Raw genomic sequence first — 25,969 nt, 5'->3', positions numbered from 1 at the left:
CTACAAACTAGCGCAGCCGTGTACAGGGACAGCCTTGTGTCTTAACTATCCTCAGGAATGGCTCACAATCTAATCCTTTCATAGGTTGATGCCTATGAGTGGGTACTGTAGTGTATGGATCGCAGTTGTATGGAGCGCTTATAGTGTGTCTGAGCCCTTACTGAGTACTTGTTGAGAGTTTTAAAAGTATTTTATTGATAATGTTTGAAAACATCGAGGGGTCTCAAACTCAATTTACCTGGGGGCCGCAGGAGGCAAAGTCAGGATGAGGCTGGGCCGCATAAGGGATTTCACAATCGCGGTGCATCGCCGCCTCTGCCTGCCCCTCTCACTCTTCCTTCACAGAGAGGCGGCGATCCGTGCGGTGATTGACGTTAGGAGGAGCAGAGCTGAAAGCTCTGCCCCTTCCAGGAAATGCCGGCGGATTGCCCCCCAGGCGATTTGGGGGCTCTGCAGCCCTCGTTTAGCGGCGGGGATGCGGCGGATTACTTGGGAGCACTGAAGAAAACTATAAGGAAGCTTTTGCCGGCGAGGGCCACAAAATATTGTATCGAGGGCCGCAAATGGCCCGCGGGCCGCGAGTTTAAGACCCCTGAGAAAACTCAGGAGAGAAGTTAATAGGATATGATCCTTGATGGGGCTCCTGACCTGTGGTCCTAGCAATCTCATTTTATCACCACAGACACTTAGGCTGGGGATAACGGTCCACCACATGCCCAGCTGGTAATGAAATAAGGAATACAGTATGTGGTAACATTTTAACCAGGAAGAGCCAAAGAATATACTTTTATGTCTTTTATAACTGTGGGACTTGTAAATTGAAACTTTGGAAGGCTGAACATGGAAAAAGAACTTCTGAATTTAGGCTTACATTTTCCCTGTACAATGCTGATAAAATATGTTTTTTGGGGAAAAAAAATAATGACTCTTAGACAGCCTAGATTGTACTGAAAAAAATATCACTTAGATGGTATAAGTAATGAAAAAGTTATTGCTATAGCAATAGAGGAACAGCTCAAATGCCAAAATTTTCAGGAACCTTACAGGGAATGGAGCACCAGGAGAAGAAAGATAAAAAACAAAAAAGAAAACCGTTTCCATAGCGGAAGTGCATAACAACTCAGTATGCCGTTGGAGGGCAGGGGTTAGGCGAAGCACTATTGCTTGAGTAGCCCTCCAAGGCGCCCAACCCCCCAAGCGTGCTGTAGAGTGCACTCCTATCTGAAATGCATGTTGGGAGATTTGTACTCAAATCTATGTACTACAGCCACCGGCATGTATTGCTGCATGCATCTCCCAGCATGCATTGCGGTTAGGAGCGCACTCTACAGCGGGATTTTCTGACATGCAGCCAGCTGCGACGGTGATAGCTACCATCACAGGGACAGGGGGCTACACAAGCAGTCCTCTGTGCGTAAGCAATGGCGCTTTCCCAAACCTTTAGCCATCCCAATGGCAGACTCTTATGAACCTCCCTTATGGAATGGTTCACTTTAAAAATGTTGTTTCTACTGGTGCTCAGTTCCCTTTCAGGGGGTAAACTGCTAAACGCCAAACCGAACATGGCAAACTGAAAAAAAAAAAAACAATTGCCTGACCGCTAGTGTCAGAGTAAATTGCCCTGAGCAGGTTGTCTTAGAGTTGTAGTTCACAGGAGTTGTACAATTATATGTTGGGAAGTAAAGGATGCACTGCAGTGTTTGAATACTGAATGATGGGGGCTCCCATCTATCTCAAGTGCATAAAACTGGATATGGAGCGGGTGAGTGGGAAGGAAGGAAGGAAGTCTGTTTTCCTCCAGCCTACCCCTCACAAGTTTAGCACCGGTGGCGTTTCAGCCACCAAGCAAGGACAAACGCTCGCCTGGAGTGCCAGGTGAGGGTGGGTGGGTGGGCGGTGGGGGGGAAAGAGACACGTGCCCACCTTTTCCCACCAGACTGTGGGACCCCCGTGGTGAGGCCGCAGCGTCCATTAGTGCCAGTTCATCCCCGCAGCTCACCACTCCAGCCTGCTGGGTCTTCTGGCAGGCAGAGCAGGGCTACGGGAAGATGGCGCCCGAAGCCCTGCACTGGAAACTGTGTCTCCAGTAAAGGGTCCACAGGTTTTCTCGCCTGGAGTGACAAAATGGCTAGAGGCACCCCTGTTTAGCACTAACACCTTCTTATATCATTAGCTTAGAAACATACCTGTCAAATGCAGTACACGACTTATATGTGCAACAAGTGCAAACGCAGCTCACTTCTCAAGCAACATACAGCATGAATCAACCACCAGGGAGAGGTGATGGTTGCATGCTCAATGACTTTGTCATAACCCCTGATCGGCAGACAACACCTTCTTTAGAATGAATAAAACTGAGGTGGCGATTAGCAGAAAAACACTAGGAACATGAATCGGTATTCTGTCCATCAGTTTTCTTTTATATATGGTTTATTTTCATTGATCAGCCTAAAGGCCTATACACGTCGGATTTTCATGAACGACGGGTCGTTTGAACGTCCCGTCGTTCAGTCGTTCGCCCGCTAAATCGGGCGTGTGTACAGACTGTCGTTCGCGTGATAAGACTGAGTTTGAGCGATCCGACCCGTCGTTCACGAAAATCCGACGTGTGTATGGGCCTTAAAGGTCATTCAAATTTGCCTTGTTCAGTTCTTTGTTTTATTTTTTTTTTTAAAGCACAACTAAACCAAGTTGAAAATAAACACTACCGGGTCTCTTGAAAATTGGATTACACTCAAAATTATTTTTTTGCCCAAACCTCTCCCAAGGTGAAAATGTAAACCACTCTTTAATTACCTGGGGCCTCTCCTAGCCCCAGAAGTCTCCTGGGTCCCTCAGCGCAGCTCCTGCTGGCCGGCCCATAAAGCTCACTGACCCATCAGCGGGCAGACTACTCTGCAGGTGCTGTACGCGCCTGGTGATCGGTGAGCGCAGACGTCCGCTCGCCCCCACAGATGTGAAGAGGAGCCGACAGCTTGGCCAGCTTTATGGGCAGAGCAGCGGAGCTGCGGTGAGGGACCCAGGAGACGTCTAGGGCCTTGTAAGAGGTCACAGGTAAGTAAAGATTGGTTTACATTTTCACCTCGGGGGTCCTGGAAATACAGTAAAAGATTAATATGAAACACTACAAGACTTCTCGGATGTCAGTTCAAAGCATATTTACACCTCACTGAAGCTGAAGCCTGGTACACATCATGCAATTTCTGTCAGATTGACAGGTTGAATCAATTTCCAACAGGTCTGATCAGGTTCTGACCGATTTTCTGATCCATTTTGTGCAGTAGTGATCGTAAAATTGATCAGAACCTGATTGGTCCTGTTGGAAATTATCGATTTGACCTGTCAATCTGACAGGAAATTGTATGGTGTGCACCAGGCTTAACTGATATCATTGCCATCTGCAAAACAAATGATCAGATTGACTCCTAATTAACCACTTCCCAACTGAGGGGTTTTACCCCTTCAGCATCTGAGCAATTTTCTCCTTTCAGCGCTCCTTACATTAATTCCCCTATAACTTTATCATTACTTATCACAATGAAATGAACTATATCTTGTTTTTTTCGCCACCAATTAGGCTTTTTTTAGGTGGGACATTATGCCAAGAATTATTTTATTCTAAATGTGTTTTAATGGGAAAATAGGAAAACATTTGGGAAAAAAAACATTTTTCAGTTTTCCGCCATTATAGTTTTTAAATAATGCATGCTACTGTCATTAAAATCCATGAAATGTATTTGTCCTTTTGTCCCGGTTATAAAACCATTTAAATTATGTCCCTATCACAATGTTTGGTGCCAATATTTTATTTGGAAATAAAGGTGCATTTTTTCAGTTTTGCGTCCATCCCTAATTACTAGCCCATAGTTTATAAAGTAACAGTGTTGTACCCTCCTGACATAAATATTTAAAAAGTTCAGTCCCTAAGGTAACTATTTATGTATTTTTTTTAATTGTAAATTTTTTATTTTTTTTTAATTACAAAAAAAAAAAAAGGGGAGTGTGGGAGGTAATGAGTTAATTTTTTTCTGTACAAGTAATGTATGTGTATGTGAAAAATAGTGTAGGGTGTAGTTTTACTATTTGGCCACAAGATGGCAACAGTAATGCGACCTCCAAGCGTCCTTCCGGACGTTCGGAGGAAGTATAAAGAGGCTGGGATTTTTTTTTTCTTTTACAATGATCGCGCTGCTCAGCGGAAAGCAGCCGATCATTGCTGGGGGCAGAGATCAACGAACGGAATGTATTTTCCCGTTCATTGATCTCCGGGCGAGCGGGCAGCGGCGTGATTACCAGCGGGAGTGCGAGCGGGAGCGCGGACAGCGGCGGGGGGTGCGTATATCTACGCTCCGGGCGGGGAAGTGAAGTCCAAAGGAGCGTAGATATACTGTACGCGGGCGGGGAACTAGTTAAGTAACCAGTGAGCAAATAAAGGAAAGAAAGTTATGCTGGGAATACACGGCTCGATTCTGAACCATTAAGATGGCTCGATAGATCATTTCTGACATGTCCGATCACCTTCGATCGTTTTTGCCGCTCAATTCATCATGGAAGTGAATTGAAAAAAAATTTAAAAAAACGAGCGGAAGATAAGTGAGTTGAGCGGGCAAAACGATCAGGCGCAGAATCGAGCGCCAGAATCGAACCGTGCATTCCCAGCATTATCTGATCTATTTCTACTTTGTTTGCAGCTTCCAAAACAATCTGATCATGTTGGCCACTAGGTCAAGCTTATCAACTAGCAGCTAAATGAGTTGAAAAGCTTCAGTTTAAAGAGGAACTCCAGCCTAAACAAACATAACGTCAATAAGTTACATTAATTATGTTAATTAAAAAGAGATAGGTAATATAATCTCTTACACACACTGTTTTAAAAGAACAGGCAAATATTTGATTTCATGATGGCAGCCATCTTTTTGGTTAAAAGGTGGTGCCAGGGAGCATGAGACACAGTTCCAACTGTCCTGTGTCCTGAGCACCTCTTCCAGTTGCTAGGCAACGTGAATAACAGGAAATCCCATCATACTCTGCACAGCATCAGGGAAAAGTGTGGAGCTTAGCTTAAAATGCAGCTAAAAATGATGCTTTGGTAAGAAAAACAAAGTTCTGATGCTGTGAAACTCCAAGCCTTTTCAGTTCTGCTGAGTAGATTTTTAGTTCGGAGGTTCACTTTAAACCCTTCCAATACCTTGAGAAATAGGCAGATGGTCTTAGCTGTTCATTTTATGCAGCGTTTAAAGTGAACCAGAGATAAAGCACCCTCATGTATTTTACCATATATATCAGTGGGAACATTACAGAAAACACCTACCCTGCTCTCTGCTACATTCTGCACTGCACAGCTTGCTTCTAATCAGCCCTGATAAAATCCCCGACTGAGCATTCAGTCTGGCTTTGCTAAGGACTCTTTATAACGGAGTCTGTCTTTTTTTATGTCTTTTCAAGCCCAAGCCTGCTATGACTCATCTATAATGATTCCTGAGCAAAGCCAGCTAAAATACATGAGGGTGCTTCCGACTCTGGTTCACTTTAATGCGACCAGACCATGACCAGATGAAATCTGAATATAATACCACTTTTAGAAGCTTCTGTTTTGCTCCTTCTCTGTGAGTCGCTGTTCAGGAACAAGCAAACAAACTCAGAGCTTTACTGGCTATATGCTTGATGAGAGTCTGTGACATACCGTAAGCAATATCTAACTGAATGTGCAGGATAGCTAAGGAACCATCAGTTTTCAAAGACAGAAGTAGTAGCAGCCATATTTTTCATTATAACAAACTCACTTAAAGAGGAACTCCAGTGAAAATAATGTAATAAAAAAAGTGCTTAATTTTTATAATAATTATGTATAAATGATTTAGTCAGTGTTTGCCGATTGTAAAATCTTTCCTCTCTCTGATTTACATTCTGACATTTATCACATGGTGACATTTTTATTGCTGGCAGGCGATGTCAGTGGAAGGAGATGCTGCTTGCATTTTTTGGCAGTTGCAAACAGCTGTTATTTCCCACAATGCAACAAGGCTCCCACAGTGTGATGTCAGGACCTCAGAGCTGTGAGGCACTGACATCACACTGTGGGAGAGATTTTACCACAAATACATACAGCGCCCCCTGATGATCCATTTGTGAAAAGGAATAGATTTCTCACGGGAAAGGGGGTATCAGCTACTGATTGGGATGAAGTTCAATTCTTGGCTGTGGTTTCTCTTTAATGCAGGACTGGGAATAATAGTACGTCTTTAGCAGAGTACAAAAGACCAAAAAAAAATAAGTAAAAGATAAATACAGGTTTTTTAGGCTTACCACAGAATGAAGCTGTTCAAATAAAACAGCAAGAAATGTTGGTATTTTCTTGAATGTCACATTTTAATGTAAACATGAAATAAAAGTACCAAATTTTTAAACTGAAAAAAAAAAATTCAGAGGCGGCACAATAATTTCTTGATTTTTTTTTCGCGTGTTTTTTTTTCCTTTTTAGTTTTTTCCAATGTTACTGAAGGGGAGGAGAATTTAAAGCCAGATTACAAACATTTATGCATGCATAGTGAAAAGAAAACAAGATCTCTCTACCAAATTCACACAGATTTTGTCTTTGTAAAATAGTTATTAAATCTACGGAGCACCAACAAAGCTAAAAAGGATTTTCTTCAGCTCATGTTGCGGTTACCAAAAACCAAAAAAGGAAAGAAAGAAAAACAAAATATCAAAGGCAAGTTAAAAACAAGCTCTTTAAATCTGCCTGTCAGAAAAAAATAATAAAATGCAGAACATTTTTTGTGTCTATTTTAAAGTATATGCTTTTATTTTTTTTTATATATTTTTTTTTTTTTGCTTTTTTCCTTTTTGCACAATTAAAATGTGGACACCTTATTCTGTCATTAAAGCAGTTTTGTACGCTTATGCATTGCCTCTCAGAGGTATCTGTAGATTGTAACAAAGCAAATAAAACATCTGTACTAAGAAGAAGAAAAAAAAAAGAAAGAAAAGAAAAATCCTACAAAAATGTGAAATGCTTTACATACCTTGCACAGTATATCATCTAAAGGCAAAGTACATGCTTAAAAAAATTACAGTAACAAAACTAAACATGTTTTGATATTCAATTGGTCTCCCCCTTCTAGTATTTTTTCTCTTTGACTGATTAAATGTTTAGCCATAAAAAATTCAATGTGTTCTTTTCCTTACAGGTTGGTACCATTAAGTGATTCATTTGAAAAAATAAAATGCTTTCAAAATTTACAAATACCAATATAAGCACACAAGGCTGCTTTTACTCCGATCTCTTTCCAGATTAGGGACTGGACATATCATGTTAATAAAACGTAGCAAAAAGACAATTTGTTTTTTTGCATCACTGTGTCGCATAAAAGTGATTTCAAGCAGCCTCTGACAGCTCAAATATTTTATTATCAGATAAAGAGTGGCTAAAAGACTGCAGGTCATCAGCTACATGAGGCAATCTGTTAGGTATGGTCTACCCCCCATAAACAATGTACCTACAAATGCTTTTAAAACCATCTGCTTCCCTGTCCCTAACAAAACAAACAAACAAAAAAAGATTTAAAAAAAAAAAAAAAACTAATTACAAAAAAACAAAAAAAAGAAAGAAAAGAAAACAAATGGCAGCACTTGCTGACAGAAACCAAATGCTGATTAAACGTGAAATAATATTCCGAAATTGCTGCTCTTTTGCTAAAAAAGCTTAAAATAAACAAAAAAAAAACAGAAAAAAATTAAAGAGTTAAAGCAGTAATAACATACAATTTTTACATTAACTGGCTATTTCTGGTACAGAAATCCAGTATTGGATGCCAATGTCAATTGAATATATGTAAAGAATACTTACATTTTTTTTTTCTTTTTAAATACAACTTTGAGAAAGTTTTAATATTTTTTTTTTCCTCTTAAAATGTTTACAATTTTTTTCCTTTCTGCTTTTATATATTTTTTTTGTTTTCTTCTTTTTTTTTTAATATAACTGAAGCTAATTATTATGCATTACATATAAGAAAATGTTCTACATAAAATACATAAAATGGCTATAAGCCTGTCAATATTGAAATTAAAATACAAAACAAAAAACGAAAAAAATAAAAACGAAAACCTTTTTTTTTTTTTTCCTCCTTTTTAAATTTTTTTTTTTTTTACTATGCAAGAAGTTGTGGACTAATGTTGGCCATACATCGGTCGATTACAGTACAATCAACCAAATGACACAAGGTATTGATTTAAAATAAATGACTCGATCGAACAATGATCAATTTTTTGGCCATACACTAGGGTCTATTTTTGTTCCATTTCTGCTCTTTAATCGATTGGTTTCTGTGTTTGACCACATACATCCGAATCGATCCGTACAACAACCCTGTTGTGTAACAAATAAATTGCTGAAAGCACACACGTTGGAAAAAAATTGATTAAAAGTCGATCGTACACATAACTAAAAACACCTGATTCTTGTTCAATGAACTGAAGTAACCCACTCAAATGATTCATTTGAAAAATAGCAACCAATATGAATCGATTGGACATAAGGTTGTGTACTAGATTTTCATCCAATTTGATTAATCGGTTTTAATCTATTAAACAAAAAAAACAAAAACCAACCAATATATGGCCACCTTTAGCTGTAAAGCTATGAATTCCCTGTGTGAGCACATATTTATATAGCATAAATATAAGGCCACACAGTTTAGAGTACATGTTTATATATCCGTGTGCATATATCTACAGGTGCTGTATTAAGCAAAGGCTTATGCAGCAGAATGAACTTACGCTGGCCATACACTTATGGATTTCCACCCAATGTTCTAAAATGATCGATTTCTTGCTGAAAATAATTGATTCAGAAGGAATCAATTTCTACCATACACCGCACATCAATTTCCAAAGGATTCCACCAGGGAAAAATCGTTCGAACTGCAGTATTGCGCTGTTCGATGCAGTGCAAAGCTATAGGTCATCGATCTGCCAATGCTTTTGCCCCACCCATGATTATTTCCATCTTGTCCAATCAATACTTTTGATCAATTTTTTGTCAAAATCGATAAAAAAAAAAATGCAACATTTTGGGGAATCAATCCCCAGCATATTAATTGCATCTGCAAGGAATAGAATGAGAAACTCAATGAGTGTATGGGCACCTTAACAGTCGGTGGATTCGTTTATAATGATAAAATATGATATAACCTCTGTCTACCATCAGCAACCACATACTGACTAGTCATACCTTAAATGACTCTTAAGGTTGCCATACACTGGTCGATTTGCCATCAGATTCGACCAACAGATAGATCCCTCTCTGATCGAATCTGATCAGAGAGGGATCGTATGGCTACCTTTACTGCAAACAGATTGTGAACCGATTTCAGCCTGAAACCGTTCACAATCTGTTGTGGTGCTGCTGCTGCTGCTGCTGCCCCCGCCTGCATGCCCGCATACATTACCTGCTCCGCCGGCGCGACTCCAGTCTCCCGGTCACCGCTGCTCTGTCTGCGCTCTCGCTCTGGTCTCCAGGTCCGGCATGCCTCACTTCTTCTAGCCCGGCAGGAAGTTTAAACAGTAGAGGGCGCTCTACTGTTTAAACTTCCTGCCGATCTAGAAGAAGTGAGGCATGCCGGACCTGGAGACCAGAGCGCAGACAGAGCAGCGGTGACCGGGAGACTGGAGTCGCGCCGGCGGAGCAGGTAATGTATGCGGGCTCTATTGCGTCGGTCGTCGGGCACTCGAACGCCGCTAGCGATGCGCTCTTTACCCGCGGGCGATCGACGGTTATTTTCCGCACGGCGCGATCGACGGGATCGGACGAAATGGATCCAAATTCGGCGTGTAGCGTGAACGACTGGCAGCAGATTCGATCCCAGTGATCGAATCTGCTGTCGAAACGGGCACAAATCGGGCCAGTGTATGGCCAGCTTTAATCCACTGGCTGTAAAGTACTGCTATGCACAGGCACTGTAGGTATATCCACAAAGGTATACATAAACACAAGATTATATGCACACAGAAAAACAAAACAAAAAAAACCCCTTAAAACAAAATAGCTTAAAACTACATTGGAGAGTATTTTTCTTTACTAAATCAAATCTAAAACAGGTTCTTTCTACAAAATGACAGAAAAAAATCGTATAAAACAAAAACACAAAGGTGAAGCAAGGGAAGAAAAAAAAACCAAAAACTATTTAAAATAGGAGTAGAAACCATTGCTACCTGATGAACTGCCTAAGCTTAGTTCCTGAAATAAAGACAGAGGGTCGCTATTCTTTTTCGCCTGTTCTGGTGGGGGTTTGGGTTTAGGAGGAGCCCGCAGGGCACTTGCGTAAGACATGGTGGGTTTGCTGGCCCCTGCACTCTGTTGAACGCCTCCACCTCCATTGGATTCTACAATCTGTTTGATGGGCATGAGAGGCGGGAACTGTCCAAGATGCTGTAAGACATTATAGTTGAAGGAGCTGGAGCCCTGCATGGTTTCTGCTTTCAGATGGTCGTCGGGAGGTTTTGCCATTTTCTGCGGAGTAACTGGAAGAAAATTATAAGAACTCGTTAGAAACATTATTAAACATCAAAAAATAATAATTTGTGGGGAAAAAATAAATCAGCATTATGTCCTGTATTTGTTATTCAGCAAGCTGCTTTTTCTAAGCATCCTGCAGTATCTGAAGCAGACTTTCAATATCCATTACTCCCAAAGAATACGTTTTAAAAACCAAATATTAAATAAACACATATTGAGGAAACCAGGTCAATGGGGTGCAAGTAATGGTCTATAAGATGCAAATAATTCTAGGTTGATGCAGGATTATACAAACTATATATGTAAGTTTAAGCAGCTTGAAAATGGACCAGTTTTTTTAAATTCTTGTCTTTGCCGGTAACCAGAAATGAGCAAGCTTCTACTACTCTATGTAGTGAAAATAAATTATTTTGCACACAGGGAATACTTAAGAATACTTTCAAATGTTCTTTTATGTAACTAAAGGTGGGTACACACGTCAGATAAAAGTCTTTGGAAAATGAAAGATCACAGACCAATCTTACCACCCTTCATGTAGTATGAGAGCCATACTCTACACAGTCTATTCTATGGAGCTGAACTCCCCATTAGACAGATATCTTTGCAAGATGCTGCACACAAAGATGCTGTACACACAGATGCTGTACACATGCAACATATCATTATCCGCAAAAGATCTGTTCCTGCAAAAGATCCATTCCTGCAAATTGCATTCATAGTCTATGATATCTGTAGATCATCATACACACCTTGTTTAACGGACAATTATCTGTAGATCAGATCCACCAGGTTGGATCTTCAGATCTGCAGATAATTGTCTGATCTGCAGATGAATGTCCATTAAACATGGTGTGTATGGGATCTGCAGATATCATAGACTATGAATGCATTTTGCAGAAACGGATCTTTTGCAGATACTGATCTGTTGAATGTGTACGGGCATCTTTGTGTCCAGCATCTTGCAAAGATTTCTGTCTGATGGGGAGTTCAGCTCCATAGAAAAGACTGTGTAGAGTATGGCTTTCATACTACATGGAAGGGGGTAAAATTGGTCTGTGATCTTTCATTTTCCAAAGACTTTTATCTGACGTGTGTACGCACCTTAAGAGTAGTTACTGAAATTTTAGTTTTGGAAGTATAATCCTACTTTAATATGCATGAATGCAATCATTCAATCTGAACCAGAGGAAATGCTAGCTTAGAGAACCACTGGCCTGCCAACCAGCACGCTATATGCTGTATCTTGTTATGAGACCACTTACCAGCATGGATTATACTGTAATTTGTTACAACGAGAGCACTAACCAGCGTGTGATATACTGCATGTCATGAGACTTAAGGCTCATACACACATCAGACTATAGTCTTTGGAAAATGAAAGATCACAGACCAATCTTACCACCCTTCATGTAGTATGAGAGCCATACTCTACACAGTCTATTCTATGGAGCTGAACTCCACATCAGAAAAAAATCATTGCAAGATGCTGCACACACAGATGCTGTACAGACACAAAAGATCAGTATCTGCAAAAGATCTGTTCCTGCCAAAGATCTGTTCCTGCAAATTGCAATGATAGTCTATGAGATCTGCAGATCATCATACACACATGATTTAACTGACATTCATCTGCAGATCAAGCAATCATCCGCAGATCTGAAAATCCATCCTGGTGGATCTGATCTGCAGATGAATGTCAGTTAACCACCCTGGCGTTCTGATTAAATCGCCAGGGTGGCTGCGGGAGGGTTTTTTTTTAAATAAAAAAAAAACAATTTCATGCAGCCAACTGAAAGTTGGCTGCATGAAAGCCCACTAGAGGGCGCTCCGGAGGCGATCTTCCGATCGCCTCCGGCGCCCAGAATAAACAAGGAAGGCCGCAATGAGCGGCCTTCCTTGTTTTGCTTATATCGTCGCCATAGCGACGAGCGGAGTGACGTCATCGACGTCAGCCGACGTCCTGACGTCAGCCGCCTCCGATCCAGCCCTTAGCGCTGGCCGGAACTTTTTGTTCCGGCTACGCTGGGCTCAGGCGGCTGGGGGGACCCTCTTTCGCCGCTGCTCGCGGCGGATCGCCGCAGAGCGGCGGCGATCAGGCAGCACACGCGGCTGGCAAAGTGCCGGCTGCGTGTGCTGCTTTTTATTTGACAAAAATCGGCCCAGCAGGGCCTGAGCGGCAGCCTCTGGCGGTGTTGGACGAGCTGAGCTCGTCCAGACCGCTCAGCAGGTTAAATCATGTGTGTATGATGATCTGCAGATCTCATAGACTATCATTGCAATTTGCAGGAATGGATTTTTGGCAGGAACAGATCTTTTGCAGATACTGATCTTTTGTGTCTGTACAGCATCTGTGTGTGCAGCATCTTGCAAAGATTTTTTTTTTCTGATGGGGGAGTTCAGCTCCATAGAAAAGACTGTGTAGAGTATGGCTCTTATACTACGTGAAGGTTGGTAAGATTGGTCTGTGATCTTTCATTTTCCAAAGACTATAGTCTGATGTGTATATGCACCTTAAGGGTGTGTACACACTTGAAAGATAAATGAAAGATATCAGACCAATTTTACCCCCTTCCATGTAGTATGACAGCCACACCTACACAGTCTATTCTATTGAGCTGAACTCCCCATCAGATAAAAATCTTTGTAAGGCCACTGCAATAATGTATAGACACAAGTTGGAAGGGGGGTTGGGAGTACCAAATATTCTGAAATTTTATCAAGCAGCAAGAATTTCCCAACTCATAAGTACGACTTTTAGGGAACACTCTACCCAATGGGAAGTGATAGAGAACCACAACACAGGATCCTACAAGATAAGAGATATTATCTGGTTTAAAGAAATACCTAAAGCGATCAAAAACAATGACAACCCCATTATATCCTCGGCATTTAAACTCTGGAACCAATTACGCTTTAAATATAAGCTCATATCCACAAACAGCCCACTAGCTTCTATAACTAGAAATCCAGACTTTACCCCGGGACTACATCATCCTGAAAGTTTTAGCTGGTGGTTAGACAACCAACTCTACAGCTTTTATGATGTGATAAGGAACAATAGGAAAGTGGAAAATAGACTGATCCCCCCTCACAAGGAATTCCTTAAAAATGCACAAATCAAACACTATATCTCACAACACTGGAAAACAGAACTCCCATCTCTAACCAAAATAGAGAGGGAAATAAACACTAAAGGAGAAGTAGCCAAGCCAATCTCTATACTCTATAAATTACTCACACAACCATTGAAGAATGAGAAAAAACTATATCAGAAACACTGGGAAAGAGACTTAGGACAGGAGCTAGATGACTCCCAATGGGCCCAGATATGGAAGAACACTTCAAAGTGTTCCAGCAATGTCTCTCTGACAGAAACCTCGACAAAAATCCTTTTTCGCTCATACCTAACCCCAGTGAGAATAAACAAGTACAAACCATCCACCCCTAACTTATGCTTTAGAGGTTGTCCAGACCTGGGGGATTACCTCCATACATGGTGGACATGTCCCACTGCACAGAAATTATGGAATAGAGTGTTTGATATAGTAGAAGAATTTTGGGGGCAGAATATAACACCATCTCCATTAGTTGCCTTACTAAATACAAATCTCCCTACTCTGAGATGGGTAGAAAATAAACTTTTCACCAAAATTCTAGTAGCCACCAGATCACACATAGCAAAATCCTGGCTCACTAAGGAACTAAGCTGGGAAACTGTAATACAAAAAACCAATTACACTTGCATGAACGAATATATTTTTGCTCTGACAGCAGGAGACACCTCCCATTTCTTCTCGGTTTGGCAGCCTTGGTTGTCCTCTAAATATGGAGAGCATCTTTACGCTAACCTAGATACCCTAGATTCTAGTTAAGAGGAATCTAGAATGTAGAAAACGGGAAGATGTACAAACAAGTTACAAAGCCAAGGATAAAATGGGATACTCTCCCCCCCCCCCCCCCCCCCCCCATTCCTAATTAAATTAAAAATACCACCCGGTGAGCTTGACTCTAACCAATGAAACTTAAATTGGGAGCCATCCCCTTCTTGATTCCTCTTTTTTTTTTTTTTTTTCTTTTTCCCTTTCCACAGGTTACTATCAAAAAACTGAGTGACTATTAATAGTTAAGTGGGAGAAGCCCCACGGATATACCCTTGCTACTTTGCTATTAAAGTGAACATGTTTATTATTAATGACAATTCTGTTGTACAGTTAACCTGTTAGTTCACTTGAACTTGTCGAATTGTTGTAAAATTTTTCAAGTTTGATTATGGGATGTCATGTTATTGACTATGTATGTCTTAACCCGCAATAAACATCCTTTTGAAAGTAAAAAAAAAAATCTTTGTAAGATGCTGCACACAAAGATGCTGTACCCATTCAAAAGATTATTATCTGCAAAAGATCTGTTCCTGCAAAAGATCCATTCCTGCAAAATGCATTCATAGTCTATGATATCTGCAGATCCTCATACACACCTTGTTTAACAGACATTCATCTGCAGATCAGACAATCATCTGCAGAGCTGAAAATCCATCCTGGTGGATCTGATCTGCAGATGAATGTCTGATAAACAAGGTGTGTATGATGATCTGCAGATATCATAGACTATGAATGCATTTTGCAGGAATGGATCTTTGGCAGGAACAGATCTTTTGCAGATAATAATCTTTTGAATGTGTACAGCATCTTTGTGTGCAGCATCTTGCAAAGATTTTTATCTGATGGGGAGTTCAGCTCCATAGAATAGACTGTGTAGGTGTGGCTGTCATACTACATGGAAGGGGGTAAACTTGGTCTGATATCTTTCATTAATCTTTCAAGTGTGTATGTAGCATCAGAGAGAAAACAGACATTAGGGGACCTCTAGAGAACGATAGGCCATGGATAAAGGCCAACCTAGTACTGCCTTAGACAACTGCAGAATAAGGATACCCTAAAAGAGAACAGGGGGTCACTCTGATCAGAGAACCCATTTGTAAGCAATATATGTGTGATTCAGAGGGCCTGATGCCTGATAAGGGGTGAGGAAACCTCTGTGTGACCATGTGAAGTACCTCTGACAGCAGGAAAGAAGCAAGTAGCCAGGATGAAATGTTTAATAGCTCATTATATAACAAAAAGAGGAGGTAGAAGGTGGTGAGAGAGTATCATCTAAGAAAGTCTAAATCAGGAGTAGTTCTAGTTATGTTTACACTTCATTACATATTTCACTTCAAGGTTCATATTATTTAGGAGTTTGGGGAAAAGACAAAGAAATAATAATGGGCAGAAAATACACAAAACAGAAAGTATTGCACCCCTCTTACCTAACATGTCTCTTGGCGTTCCGGATCGGTTGGCCCCATTACACGGAATGTTCTGGAATGGGGCAGAGGATGCAGCATTGACCCAGAGCTCTGGAGATGAATAGTTGTATGATGCTGGCTTGCTTGGGTCTGGGATTTCCTTACACTGAATGAGGTTTTCCGAGCAAGCGGCCAGTTCTTCTGAGCCTGTGTGTGCTGAGCTGGCTGAGATTCTTCTTTGGTAGAGTGGCCTGCCGGGTCCTCGTGGTTCATACTGCAAGGAAGGGAAAGAGGGAAGAAGAAATAAAAACATTTAGAGATAATCTCAACCCTTTTGGAGTCTTTGTTTCAATTTTCTCTCAAGCCAAATGCAAGCTCACCAGCAGTAAAAAAAGAAAAAAAAAAAAAAAAAGTTTTTGCAGCTAAATATTGTAAGCATTAGAACCTTTTTTGGACTTGTCATTGCAGACCTGTATCCTTATGTGCGAGAATGTCATTCACTTACTGTCAAGAGTAGCAGAAAAGTCCACACAAGTACCAGAATGTCTAAATGGAAACTTTATTGTGGACCTTTTCAAAACAGCAAATCACAGACACCAACAGTTTACAAGTGGATCTGAGATAAACTTTTACTCATTGCATAATTGTGTTCCGTTCATAAAGTTTATAGGGCATTCCTCAAGCCAAATTTTTTTTGTTTTGTTTTAATACTCCAATTCCCTATAAACTAAACAAGCCTCGCCCACAGCTTCTCCAGAGTGTCTTGCTGTTTTGGATATGTCAGCAATAAAGTTTCAATTTGGACATTCTGGTACATGTGCGGACCTTTCTACTACTTTGTTGGTGGACTGACTGTCTTTGGTCAGGCACTTTCCAGAGCCTGGGAGTTGAGAGTGGTACACCTTGTTCTATCCACTTACTGTCAAGGCAGGAAGTGCAGAAGTCTTTACTTCCTGTTTGGCCAAGAAGTAAAATAATTTTTTCCGCAAAAACAGTAACTTTTTTTTCAGCAGTGGTGACGAGAAAGAATACCCAGGAAGTTTTTTAGCCTTACCATCCTGCATTTCCAATTTTCACCACAAAGCTCCAGCGGACAGGAAGTGAGGAAACGTCTTGCAAAGAGGTATGCAGACATTAAAAACTTCTAAACCCTCTTTGTATTGTTTAAAAATTAAACCAGAAAAAAAAAATCCTGGATTTGGCCCTTGAGGAATTGTAGTGAAGATAACATAATGAAAACATTTGCTTATTGTTATACAATATTAATTTATAAATTGTTTAATAACAATAATTATTAAAGTTCCTGTTTAGGATAACAACAGTAAAGAGTTTGCACAGTTTGTAAACCAGTACAATTTTTCAGTGAAGGTTATACATGGTGATATTCGAGCACTGGAGTCAAAGGTGTTGACTTTTTGACCTGAAACCCACCTTGCCTCCTTCCTGCCGTTACCAGTATATAAGAGATGGGAAGAGATGCAGGGCTCCAAGCCAGAGAACTGCCCTTTGCACTTTGAACTGAAGGCATTTTAAAGGGAACCTGATGTGAGAGGGTTACAGAGGCTGACTTTTATTTCCTCTTAAACAATGGAAATTGCATGCCAGTCCTGTTTATCATCCACCCCTAATACCTTTAGCCATAGAACCTGAACAAGCACGCCGATCAGGGGTATGAGACAAACTGGGCACATGCAGCTCCGGGACAAATTGGGTGCCGCCATTGTATCCCATGCAAATTATCAGGAAGCCAGCGCCAAAGTGGAAATTTGGGTGATCGGGTTTGGGTGCCTGGCAGCGCACGGTTAAAGTGGATCCGAGAAACTTTTACTCATTGCATAATTGTGTTCCTTTCCTATTGTTTATAGGGCATTCCTCAAGCCAAATACTTTTGTTTTAATACTCTAATTCCCTATAAACGAAACAAGTCTCGCCCACAGCTCCTTGTGTGCCTTGGCACTGTAGCAAGGGCTTATGGGAGCTCAGTCTGGGCAGGAGGAGGTTACTAGCCATTGATTTCAGAGCCAGAGGGGAGAAGGGAGGAGGAGAGGGGACTGAATTTACACACAGGCAAGCTGATCGCATCTCCAGCCCTCAGCCTGTGACAAACAGAACATGGCCTCTCTCATTGTATCACAGGAAGATATAATCATAAACCATTGAAGCAGTTTGCAGTTAGATATGCTGAGTAAACTATCTAAACTTTAGATAAGCTATATAGACAAGTTACTTGTTATAGTTAGTTTTTCATCTCGGATCCACTTTAAGGGTTAGATGTTAGAAAGTGGGTTTCTGTGACACACACACACACACACACACACTTCTCCCTTTTAAAGGGGAACTGAAGTAAGAGGTATACGGAGGCTGCCATATTCATTTCCTTTTAATCCATACCAGTTGCCTGGCAGCCCTGCTGGTCTATTTCTTTGCAGTAGTATCTGAATAACACCAGAAACAAGCGTGCAGCTAGTCTTGTCAGATCTGACTTTAAAGTCTGAAACACCTGATCTGCTGCATGCTTGTTCAGGGGCTATGGCTAATAGTATTAGAGGCAGAGGATCAGCAGGGCTGCCAGGCAACTGGTATTGCTTAAAAGGTAATAAACATGGCAGCCTCCATATACCTTTCTCTTCAGTTCCCCTTTAATGCCTTCTATCTCTATTCTGAACAGGAGTTGGGCTGCAAAAAAAGGTCTGAACTTGACACCAGGAATTTGAGCTGCCTAAACGTCTGTTGCACTGACATTATATAACAGTTCTAGTACTTATATAGTTAATCAGGACCCGCTTTATATTGTTCAAAAAAACATCATAGTGAAGAAACACAAAAAGGAAGGGAAAAAAAACAAAGCGTTTTAATGTTTCCTTTGATGTGAACATTAAAAGCCAAAAACTGCACTAACGGGGATGCTATCAAGCGATAATGAAACGCCAATTAGCTTCAATGAACAATGGCAGACACGCCGGATTATAGTGCGTTATCAAAGCGAGAGCAGAACTCTGGACGATGAAGAGCACCTCTCACCACAGAGCTGTTCTGTACGGCAGACTTGTGCCCTCGGCGCTGACAGCTCCCCGCCGTAGGTTTTCACACATGAGGAAAGCTGCTGCCAGACTTACATAAGTGGTGATGGCACGTTAGCACCTGGGTGCTGGGAGGAAACGTAGTGACAATTGTCAGATGAGAAGCGTGTTTATGCGGAATTCTGACCTAAATAACGCTTCAGAGGATACCGAGAGAATAAACGCAATCGCTACATCCGCTTCACATTGCCCTTTGGTCAGTAATGCAATTATAATGTGCTGCTGATTTTGCACCCCCACAGAGATCAGTGAAACGCCCCCGACAGTCTGATGCTTACCAATACTTCGCTGTTATCATCCATTTATACACTCTATACAGAAGTGCAGTGACTGCAGAAAGCTGGTCTGATCACTTAGTCATTTCCTCTCTATAGGGTTGATTCACTATAACTAATAGCGTGCCTTATCAGAGTTAGCGTGCCTTATCAGAGTAGCATAGCGAGTGCTACAAACTTATGCCTGCTAATTGGCAATGACGAAAGCTCTACTCGTCCTGCCCTGAGCCCCTGCGGGTCCAATCACTTTAAAGGGAACCTTAACTGAATGCGGGGTAAAGAGTTTCACTTACCTGGGGCTATTACCAGCCCCCTGCAGCAGTCCTGTGTCCTTGGAGCCGCTCTGGAATCCTCCGGTCCCCCGCTGTCAGTTTCGTTTTTGACGACTCACCAGTCGGCCGGCCGCCATGCATATTACTGGACGCATTCTCTACTGCAATTAGCGCTGTTGTGGACCGCAACGCTTACAAAAATACGCATTGCCGCATTCCGCACGCGTAGATATGCGGCAACGCATATTTTTGTATGCATTGCGTCCACAACAGCGCTAATTGCAGTAGGGAATGCGTCCAATAATACGCATGGCGGCCGGCCGACTGGTGAGTCGTCAAAAACGAAACTGACAGTGGGGGACCGGAGGATTCCAGAGTGGATCCGAGGGCACAGGACTGCTGCAGGGGGCTGGTAATAGCCCCAGGTAAGTGAAACTCTTTTCAGTTAAGGTTCCCTTTAAATGACGTTATCCCTGCACTTTGATTGGCCCAATAGGCTACCTGTCACTTGACAGGAAACTTGACAGGCAGCCTATTGGGCCAAAGTGCGGGGATAATGTCATTTAAAGTGATTGGACCCGCAGGGGCTCAGGGCAGGACAAGTGGAGCTCTCGTCATTGCCAATTAGCAGGCATATGTTCGTAGCGCTTGCTATGGCTACTCTGATAAGGCACGTCAACTCTGATAAGGTACTTCAACTCTGATAAGGCATGTCAACTCTGATAAGGCACACCAACTCTGATAAGGCACGCCAACTCTGATAAGGCACGTCAACTCTAATAAGGCATGTCAACTCTAATAAGGCATGTCAACTCTGATAAGGCATGTCAACTCTGATAAGGCACGTCAACTCTGATAAGGCACGTCAACTCTGATAAGGCACGTCAACTCTGATAAGGCACGTCAACTCTGATAAGGCATGTCAACTCCCAATTTCTGATGGGTGACCCAAATCCCAGGTGTATACAGGGCTTAACTGCTGAGTGGTCTGAACAATTTTACATGGAGTAGATACATAAAGTCATAGCTGAAAAAGTATTTGCATATATGTTTTACTAAACAAAGTGGTTTGCAAAAGTATTCAGCCCCCTTGAAGTTTTCCACATTTTGTCATATTACTGCCACAAACATGAATCAATTTTATTGGAATTCCACGTGAAAGACCAACACAAAGTGGTGTACACGTGAGAAGTGGAACGAAAATCATACACGATTCCAAACATTTTTTTTACAAATAAATAACTGCAAAGTGTGGTGTGCGTAATTATTCAGCCCCCTTTGGTCTGAGTGCAGTCAGTTGTCCATAGACATTGCCTGATGAGTGCTAATGACTAAATAGAGTGCACCTGTGTGTAATCTAATGTCAGTAAAAATACAGCTGCTCTGTGATGGCCTCTGAGGTTGTCTACGAGAATATTGGGAGCAACAACACCATGGAGTCCAAAGAACACACCAGACAGGTCAGGGATAAAGTTATTGAGAAATTTAAAGCAGGCTTAGGCTACAAAAAGATTTCCAAAGCCTTGAACATCCCATGGAGCCCTGTTCAAGCGATCATTCAGAAATGGAAGGAGTATGGCACAACTGTAAACCTACCAAGACAAGGCCGTCCACCTAAACTCACAGGCCGAACAAGGAGAGCGCTGATCAGAAATGCAGTCAAGAGGCCCATGGTGACTCTGGACGAGCTGCAGAGATCTACAGCTCAGGTGGGAGACCCTGTCTATAGGACAACTATTAGTCATGCACTGTACAAAGTTGGCTTTTATGGAAGAGTGGCAAGAAGAAAGCCTTTGTTCACAGAAAAGCATAATAAGTCCCGTTTGCAGTTTGCCACAAGCCATGTGGGGGACACAGCAACCATGTGGAAGAAGGTGCTCTGGTCAGATGAGACCAAAATAGAACTTTGTGGCCAAAATGCAAAACACAATGGCCTCAATTCACTAAGATCATGCTGGAGATAATAAGGATAGAGAAAACTTACCTCCACTAGTAAGAGAGTTATTTTATCTCTTCATTCCTTACGTTACCTCTTCTGTAGTTAATTTACCTCCTCTGTAGTTATTTTCACACACAGTTAATGAACAGCCTGTCTTTAACTCTGGAGTTATTTTAAGGATTAAAGAGTTAACTTAAAGACAGAAGAGTTAACTTTAGGTTTGCCTGAGGTAAAATGTTTCCTGAATACTACATGCCTTATCACCATGGTAACAACTCTAGAAGAGTTATTAAAGACAGGAGATAAGCTTAGTGAATTGAGGCCTATGTGTGGCAGAAAACTAACACTGCACATCACTCAGAACGCACCATCCCCACTGTCAAATATGGTGGTGGCAGCATCATGCTCTGGGGGTGCATCTCTTCAGCAGGGACGGGGAAGCTGGTGAGAGTTGATGGGAAGATGTATTGAGCCAAATACAGGGCAATCTTGGAAGAAAACCTCGTGGAGACTGCAAAAAACTTGAGACTGGGGCGAAGGTTCACTTTCCAGCAGGACAACGACCCTAAACATAAAGCCAGGGCAACAATGGAATGGTTTCAAACAAAACATATCCATGTGTTAGAATGGCCCAGTCAAAGTCCAGATCTAAATCCAATCGAGAATCTGTGGCAAGATCTGAAAACTGCTGTTCACAAACGCTGTCCATCTAATCTGACTGAGCTGGAGCTGTTTTGCAAAGAAGAATGGGCAAGGATTTCAGTCTCTAGATGTGCAAAGCTGGTAGAGACATACCCTAAAAGACTGGCAGCTGTAATTGCAGCAAAAGGTGGTTCTACAAAGTATTGACTCAGGGGGCTGAATAATTACGCACACCCCACTTTGCAGTTTTTTATTTGTAAAATATGTTTGGTTTTGTGTATGATTTTCGTTCCACTTCTCACGTGTACACCACTTTGTGTTGGTCTTTCACGTGGAATTCCAATAAAATTAATTCATGTTTGATGCAAACCACTGTATATGCATATACCCATCCCCACCCCCCAAAAAACACCTAATGGCTACAACCATTAATTACTATGTAGTAGCTGATCAGCTACTAGTGCATCGAGCATTCAATCCACCACTTGGCTGCCTGATTACCAATAAATAACACTGCCAATCGCAGCACCAGATTGATGTTATCTACCAAAAGATTCTGTGCATGCCTCCTGCAAAATAAATCCTCCCCCATCTGCTAGTGTGTAACTTTTGAGATACTAAAATTATTTGGAGGGTTCATCAAAGGTAAGAAGAGTCGGGTCTGCTCTATGAAACACATCTAACAATGTACGGTTGGCTTTAGCAGGCAATCTGTGCCAGCAGCAGAGTGTACTCATATCACATAGCATAATGTTTACATATGTATTCGCAGTGACAACAGTGCACGATGGACGAGTTGAATAGATGAATAAACTCAGGTGGCATCCATCCGAATATTTTCAGATCTGTGAATGACATGCATGAAAATAATCACGCGAATTACCCCCCCCCCCCCCAGCTGCTGCTGTCTCTGAGCACAGACTGTAGTGGGAGGCAGGAGATAAGGCCTCAGTGCCATGCTGTAGTATGCGCACAGAGACAGCATCACAGTGCCCCCCCCCCCCCCCCCCCCCCCCCAGCAAGTGAGGGTGGGGCTCCAGGAGCACATCTTACTAGCAGACCTAAATCTTCAGCTTTCATTATCGCTGGCGTGACACTAAGTCGCACTTTGATCTCCACTTTCAAAGGAAGAGATTAGTTAACAGTCTGCCCACGCGATTCCTGCCGGCGGGGCAAACCTATCGGCCAATATCCAATCATTTAACGATTGCGCATAATCCGGCGGCGGACAGGCTTCATTAACAATGCAACGTATTCCAGGCATGGCCTTTAAGGAAAGGGTTAGAGGCCGCAAAGCACGACAGGCCTTGTCTCTTTCATTTAATATTAAAACCCCGCAATGACGCATAGGAGGCGAGGGGGTGCACGCCTGTTTTCATCTGCAGAGCTAGGAAATAAATAAATAAAAAATCCTATTCACAACAGACAGCGCTCGCTCACAATCGCTATGCAAGGAGCTTACAGCTGGAAATTCAGACGCCGATTACACCCAGGATATTCCCGCCTGAGCTTATTATGCTGAATGTCTCAATTTAAAGCGTAACTGCGACCCAGACTAACTACGCACAGATCCTAACGTTCACAACCAAAACAGGGAGCCATTTATCCAAATGCAGCCTTATAACCAGGGGTGGGGAGGCGGAGTCAAAGCAATTTCTGGGTACCCGGAGTCAGAGTTTCTGCTTTTATAAACTGAGGAGTCGCATGATTTTTGTGCCGATTCTGTGTACCTATGAAAGCGCCGCATGTAGAAAGTTTACAGATATTCTATTTTCCATTATAGTGGATTAGTAGTAATTTTACTGATATTTTACTATGTCCTTACCTAACCTATCCTCACACAGAACCTTCCCTCTTAATGCCCAGCACTAACCTCCCCCCCCCCCCTCCCTCACACACACACACACCCCATAAGATTCCTCCCCACACCTGAACTCTTAAGACCCCTTACCACCACAGTCGCCTAACCCTTAAAGTGAATGGGAACCACAATTAAAAATAAGTGAAGCAAATACTTACCTAAGGAGAGGGAAGGCTCTGGGTTGTATAGAGCCTTCTGTCTCCTCTCTCGGTGCTCTCTATCCTGTGCCGGCTCTACCCCCCCCCCCCCCCCCCCCCCGTTTCAACCCCCCGCCAAAAGGGTATTTGGAAATCTTCGGGAGCCGTGTCCTCCCGAAGACGTGCGGCTCCATACTGCACAGGCGTGAGCGTGCAAGAGAGTGTGCTTGTGCAGGTGCAGTACAGGGCCGCCCTTCTTCAGGAGCACTCGGGCTCCCTGCAGACTTCTGAAGCCTCCTTCGTCCGGGTAAAGCAGTATTTGACTAATTTATTCAAATACTGCTACCGGGCGAGCCAGCACTGGAACGAGGGGACCAGGAGAGGAGCCGGAAGGCTCTATAGGACCCAGAGTCTTCCCTCTCCTTGGGTAAGTATCTGTCTCATTTTTTTAAATGCAGTTCCCATTCACTTTAAGACCCCCCTATGCCTAACCCTTAAGACTTCCCACACACACACACTTAGCCCTTAAGATCCCCCTTCATGCCTTTAATCTTACCCAGTGAGGGGTGGGTGCTCGCTATTTTATCAGGTTATGTATCTTACCCTCAGTGCTGATATTTTAATGGGTGCATGCCCATAACTGGTGCGCCGCGCCGAATCTAACAGTATGTGCCAGCACTGCCATTATAGCAGGTCCATTACATTAGCGGCATACCGGCGCCCACATTTCATCGCGACTTAAATGCTGTAACCACCGATTCCATAGCCCTGATAGAGTCAAAGCAATTTTGGGGTACCCAGAGTCAAGAGTCGGATGTTTCAGAGTTGGAATCGGATGATTGTTGTACCAACTCCACAGCCCTGCTAATAACAGGGCCATTAATTAAATGGGCACATCATTGGGTTTATAATACAGATCCATCAGAAATATGAGGATATTTGTCCAGGTGTACACACAGATCCTACTGTTACAGTGCCATGTATCCATCTGTACATACAAGCCAAACAGCTTATAGAACAGGAACAGCCTAAATACAGAGCCAATTATCAAACTGTACATCCAAATTCACTGGTGTACACCTCAGGTACAGCCTGAATACGTACTCTGTAAAGCTGTGCAAGATGTTGGGTCTATATAAATACCCAATAGTAATAAAATATACCATAATCGTTTGTACATCTGTACATCCAGACCTGCTGGCATGTAGCACAGACACAGCCAAACCATTAAAATAACTGTACATTCAGATCTGCTTGTTTGTGGCACCCATTGATGATACAATGTTGACTTTACAAACCTACCAAATCTATGTGAAGGGTAAGTGAGCTAATATACTATGAAAGGATCATTCAGGGCTGGTGCACACCAGAGCGGTTCTGGAGCCTTTTTTTAAACCGCTTGCAGGGGGAAAACGCTTGGCTAATGAAAGTGAATGGGATAGTGCACACCAGAGCGGCTCGGTTTTTCCACAAACGCAAACTTGGGGGCTGCAGCATTTTTTAGATTTCTGAGGCGTTTCTGCCTCAATGTTTAAGTATAGGAAAGTGGAAAACCGCTCTGAAAAACGCTAGATCAGAGCGGTTTTCCAGGCGTTTTTCTTATAGAAGCTGTTCAGTAACAGCTTTACTGTAACTATATGAAATCTGCTAAACAAAAAACGGTCCAAAAAACGCTAGGCATGTTTAGAAAACCTCTCTCCACATGCCTGGAATCGCTCTGAAATCTGCTTCAAAAACCTCTAGCGTTTTGCAGATCTGCTGAAGGTTTTTGGTGTACACTGGGCCTTAGGCAGTTTCTCATGTAAGGAACCTAGATTTGGTACGATTGTAATGTTGATGGGCACCTGGACACCACGGATTCAACCCAAATATGAAGCAATGTAACTGTACATCCAGTTCTGCTGCTTTATGGCACCAATACAGCCAATTTATCCAACTGTACATCCAGATGTGCTGGTTC

At 42.2% G+C, this 25,969-nt stretch overlaps 1 protein-coding gene across 3 annotated transcripts in view; it reads right to left on the bottom strand.

Moving 5' to 3' along the window:
- Positions 1-9,705: 9,705 nt before the first annotated feature.
- HELZ (helicase with zinc finger) overlaps positions 9,706-25,969 on the bottom strand; it is a 221,909-nt gene continuing 205,645 nt past the window's right edge. For all 3 annotated transcript variants that reach the window (XM_068263178.1, XM_068263177.1, XM_068263179.1), the window contains exons 30-31: positions 15,825-16,077; positions 9,706-10,521 (exon numbers count right to left, since the gene is read on the bottom strand). In XM_068263178.1, coding sequence (XP_068119279.1) covers positions 10,181-10,521; positions 15,825-16,077 — 594 coding nt within the window. In that variant the 3' untranslated portion in view covers positions 9,706-10,180. The remainder of the gene's footprint in view (positions 10,522-15,824; positions 16,078-25,969) is intronic.

This window comes from Hyperolius riggenbachi, chromosome 12 (assembly GCF_040937935.1).
Source record: "Hyperolius riggenbachi isolate aHypRig1 chromosome 12, aHypRig1.pri, whole genome shotgun sequence".
Lineage (NCBI taxonomy): Eukaryota > Metazoa > Chordata > Amphibia > Anura > Hyperoliidae > Hyperolius > Hyperolius riggenbachi.
This window is presented reverse-complemented; position numbering and strand designations above follow the sequence as displayed.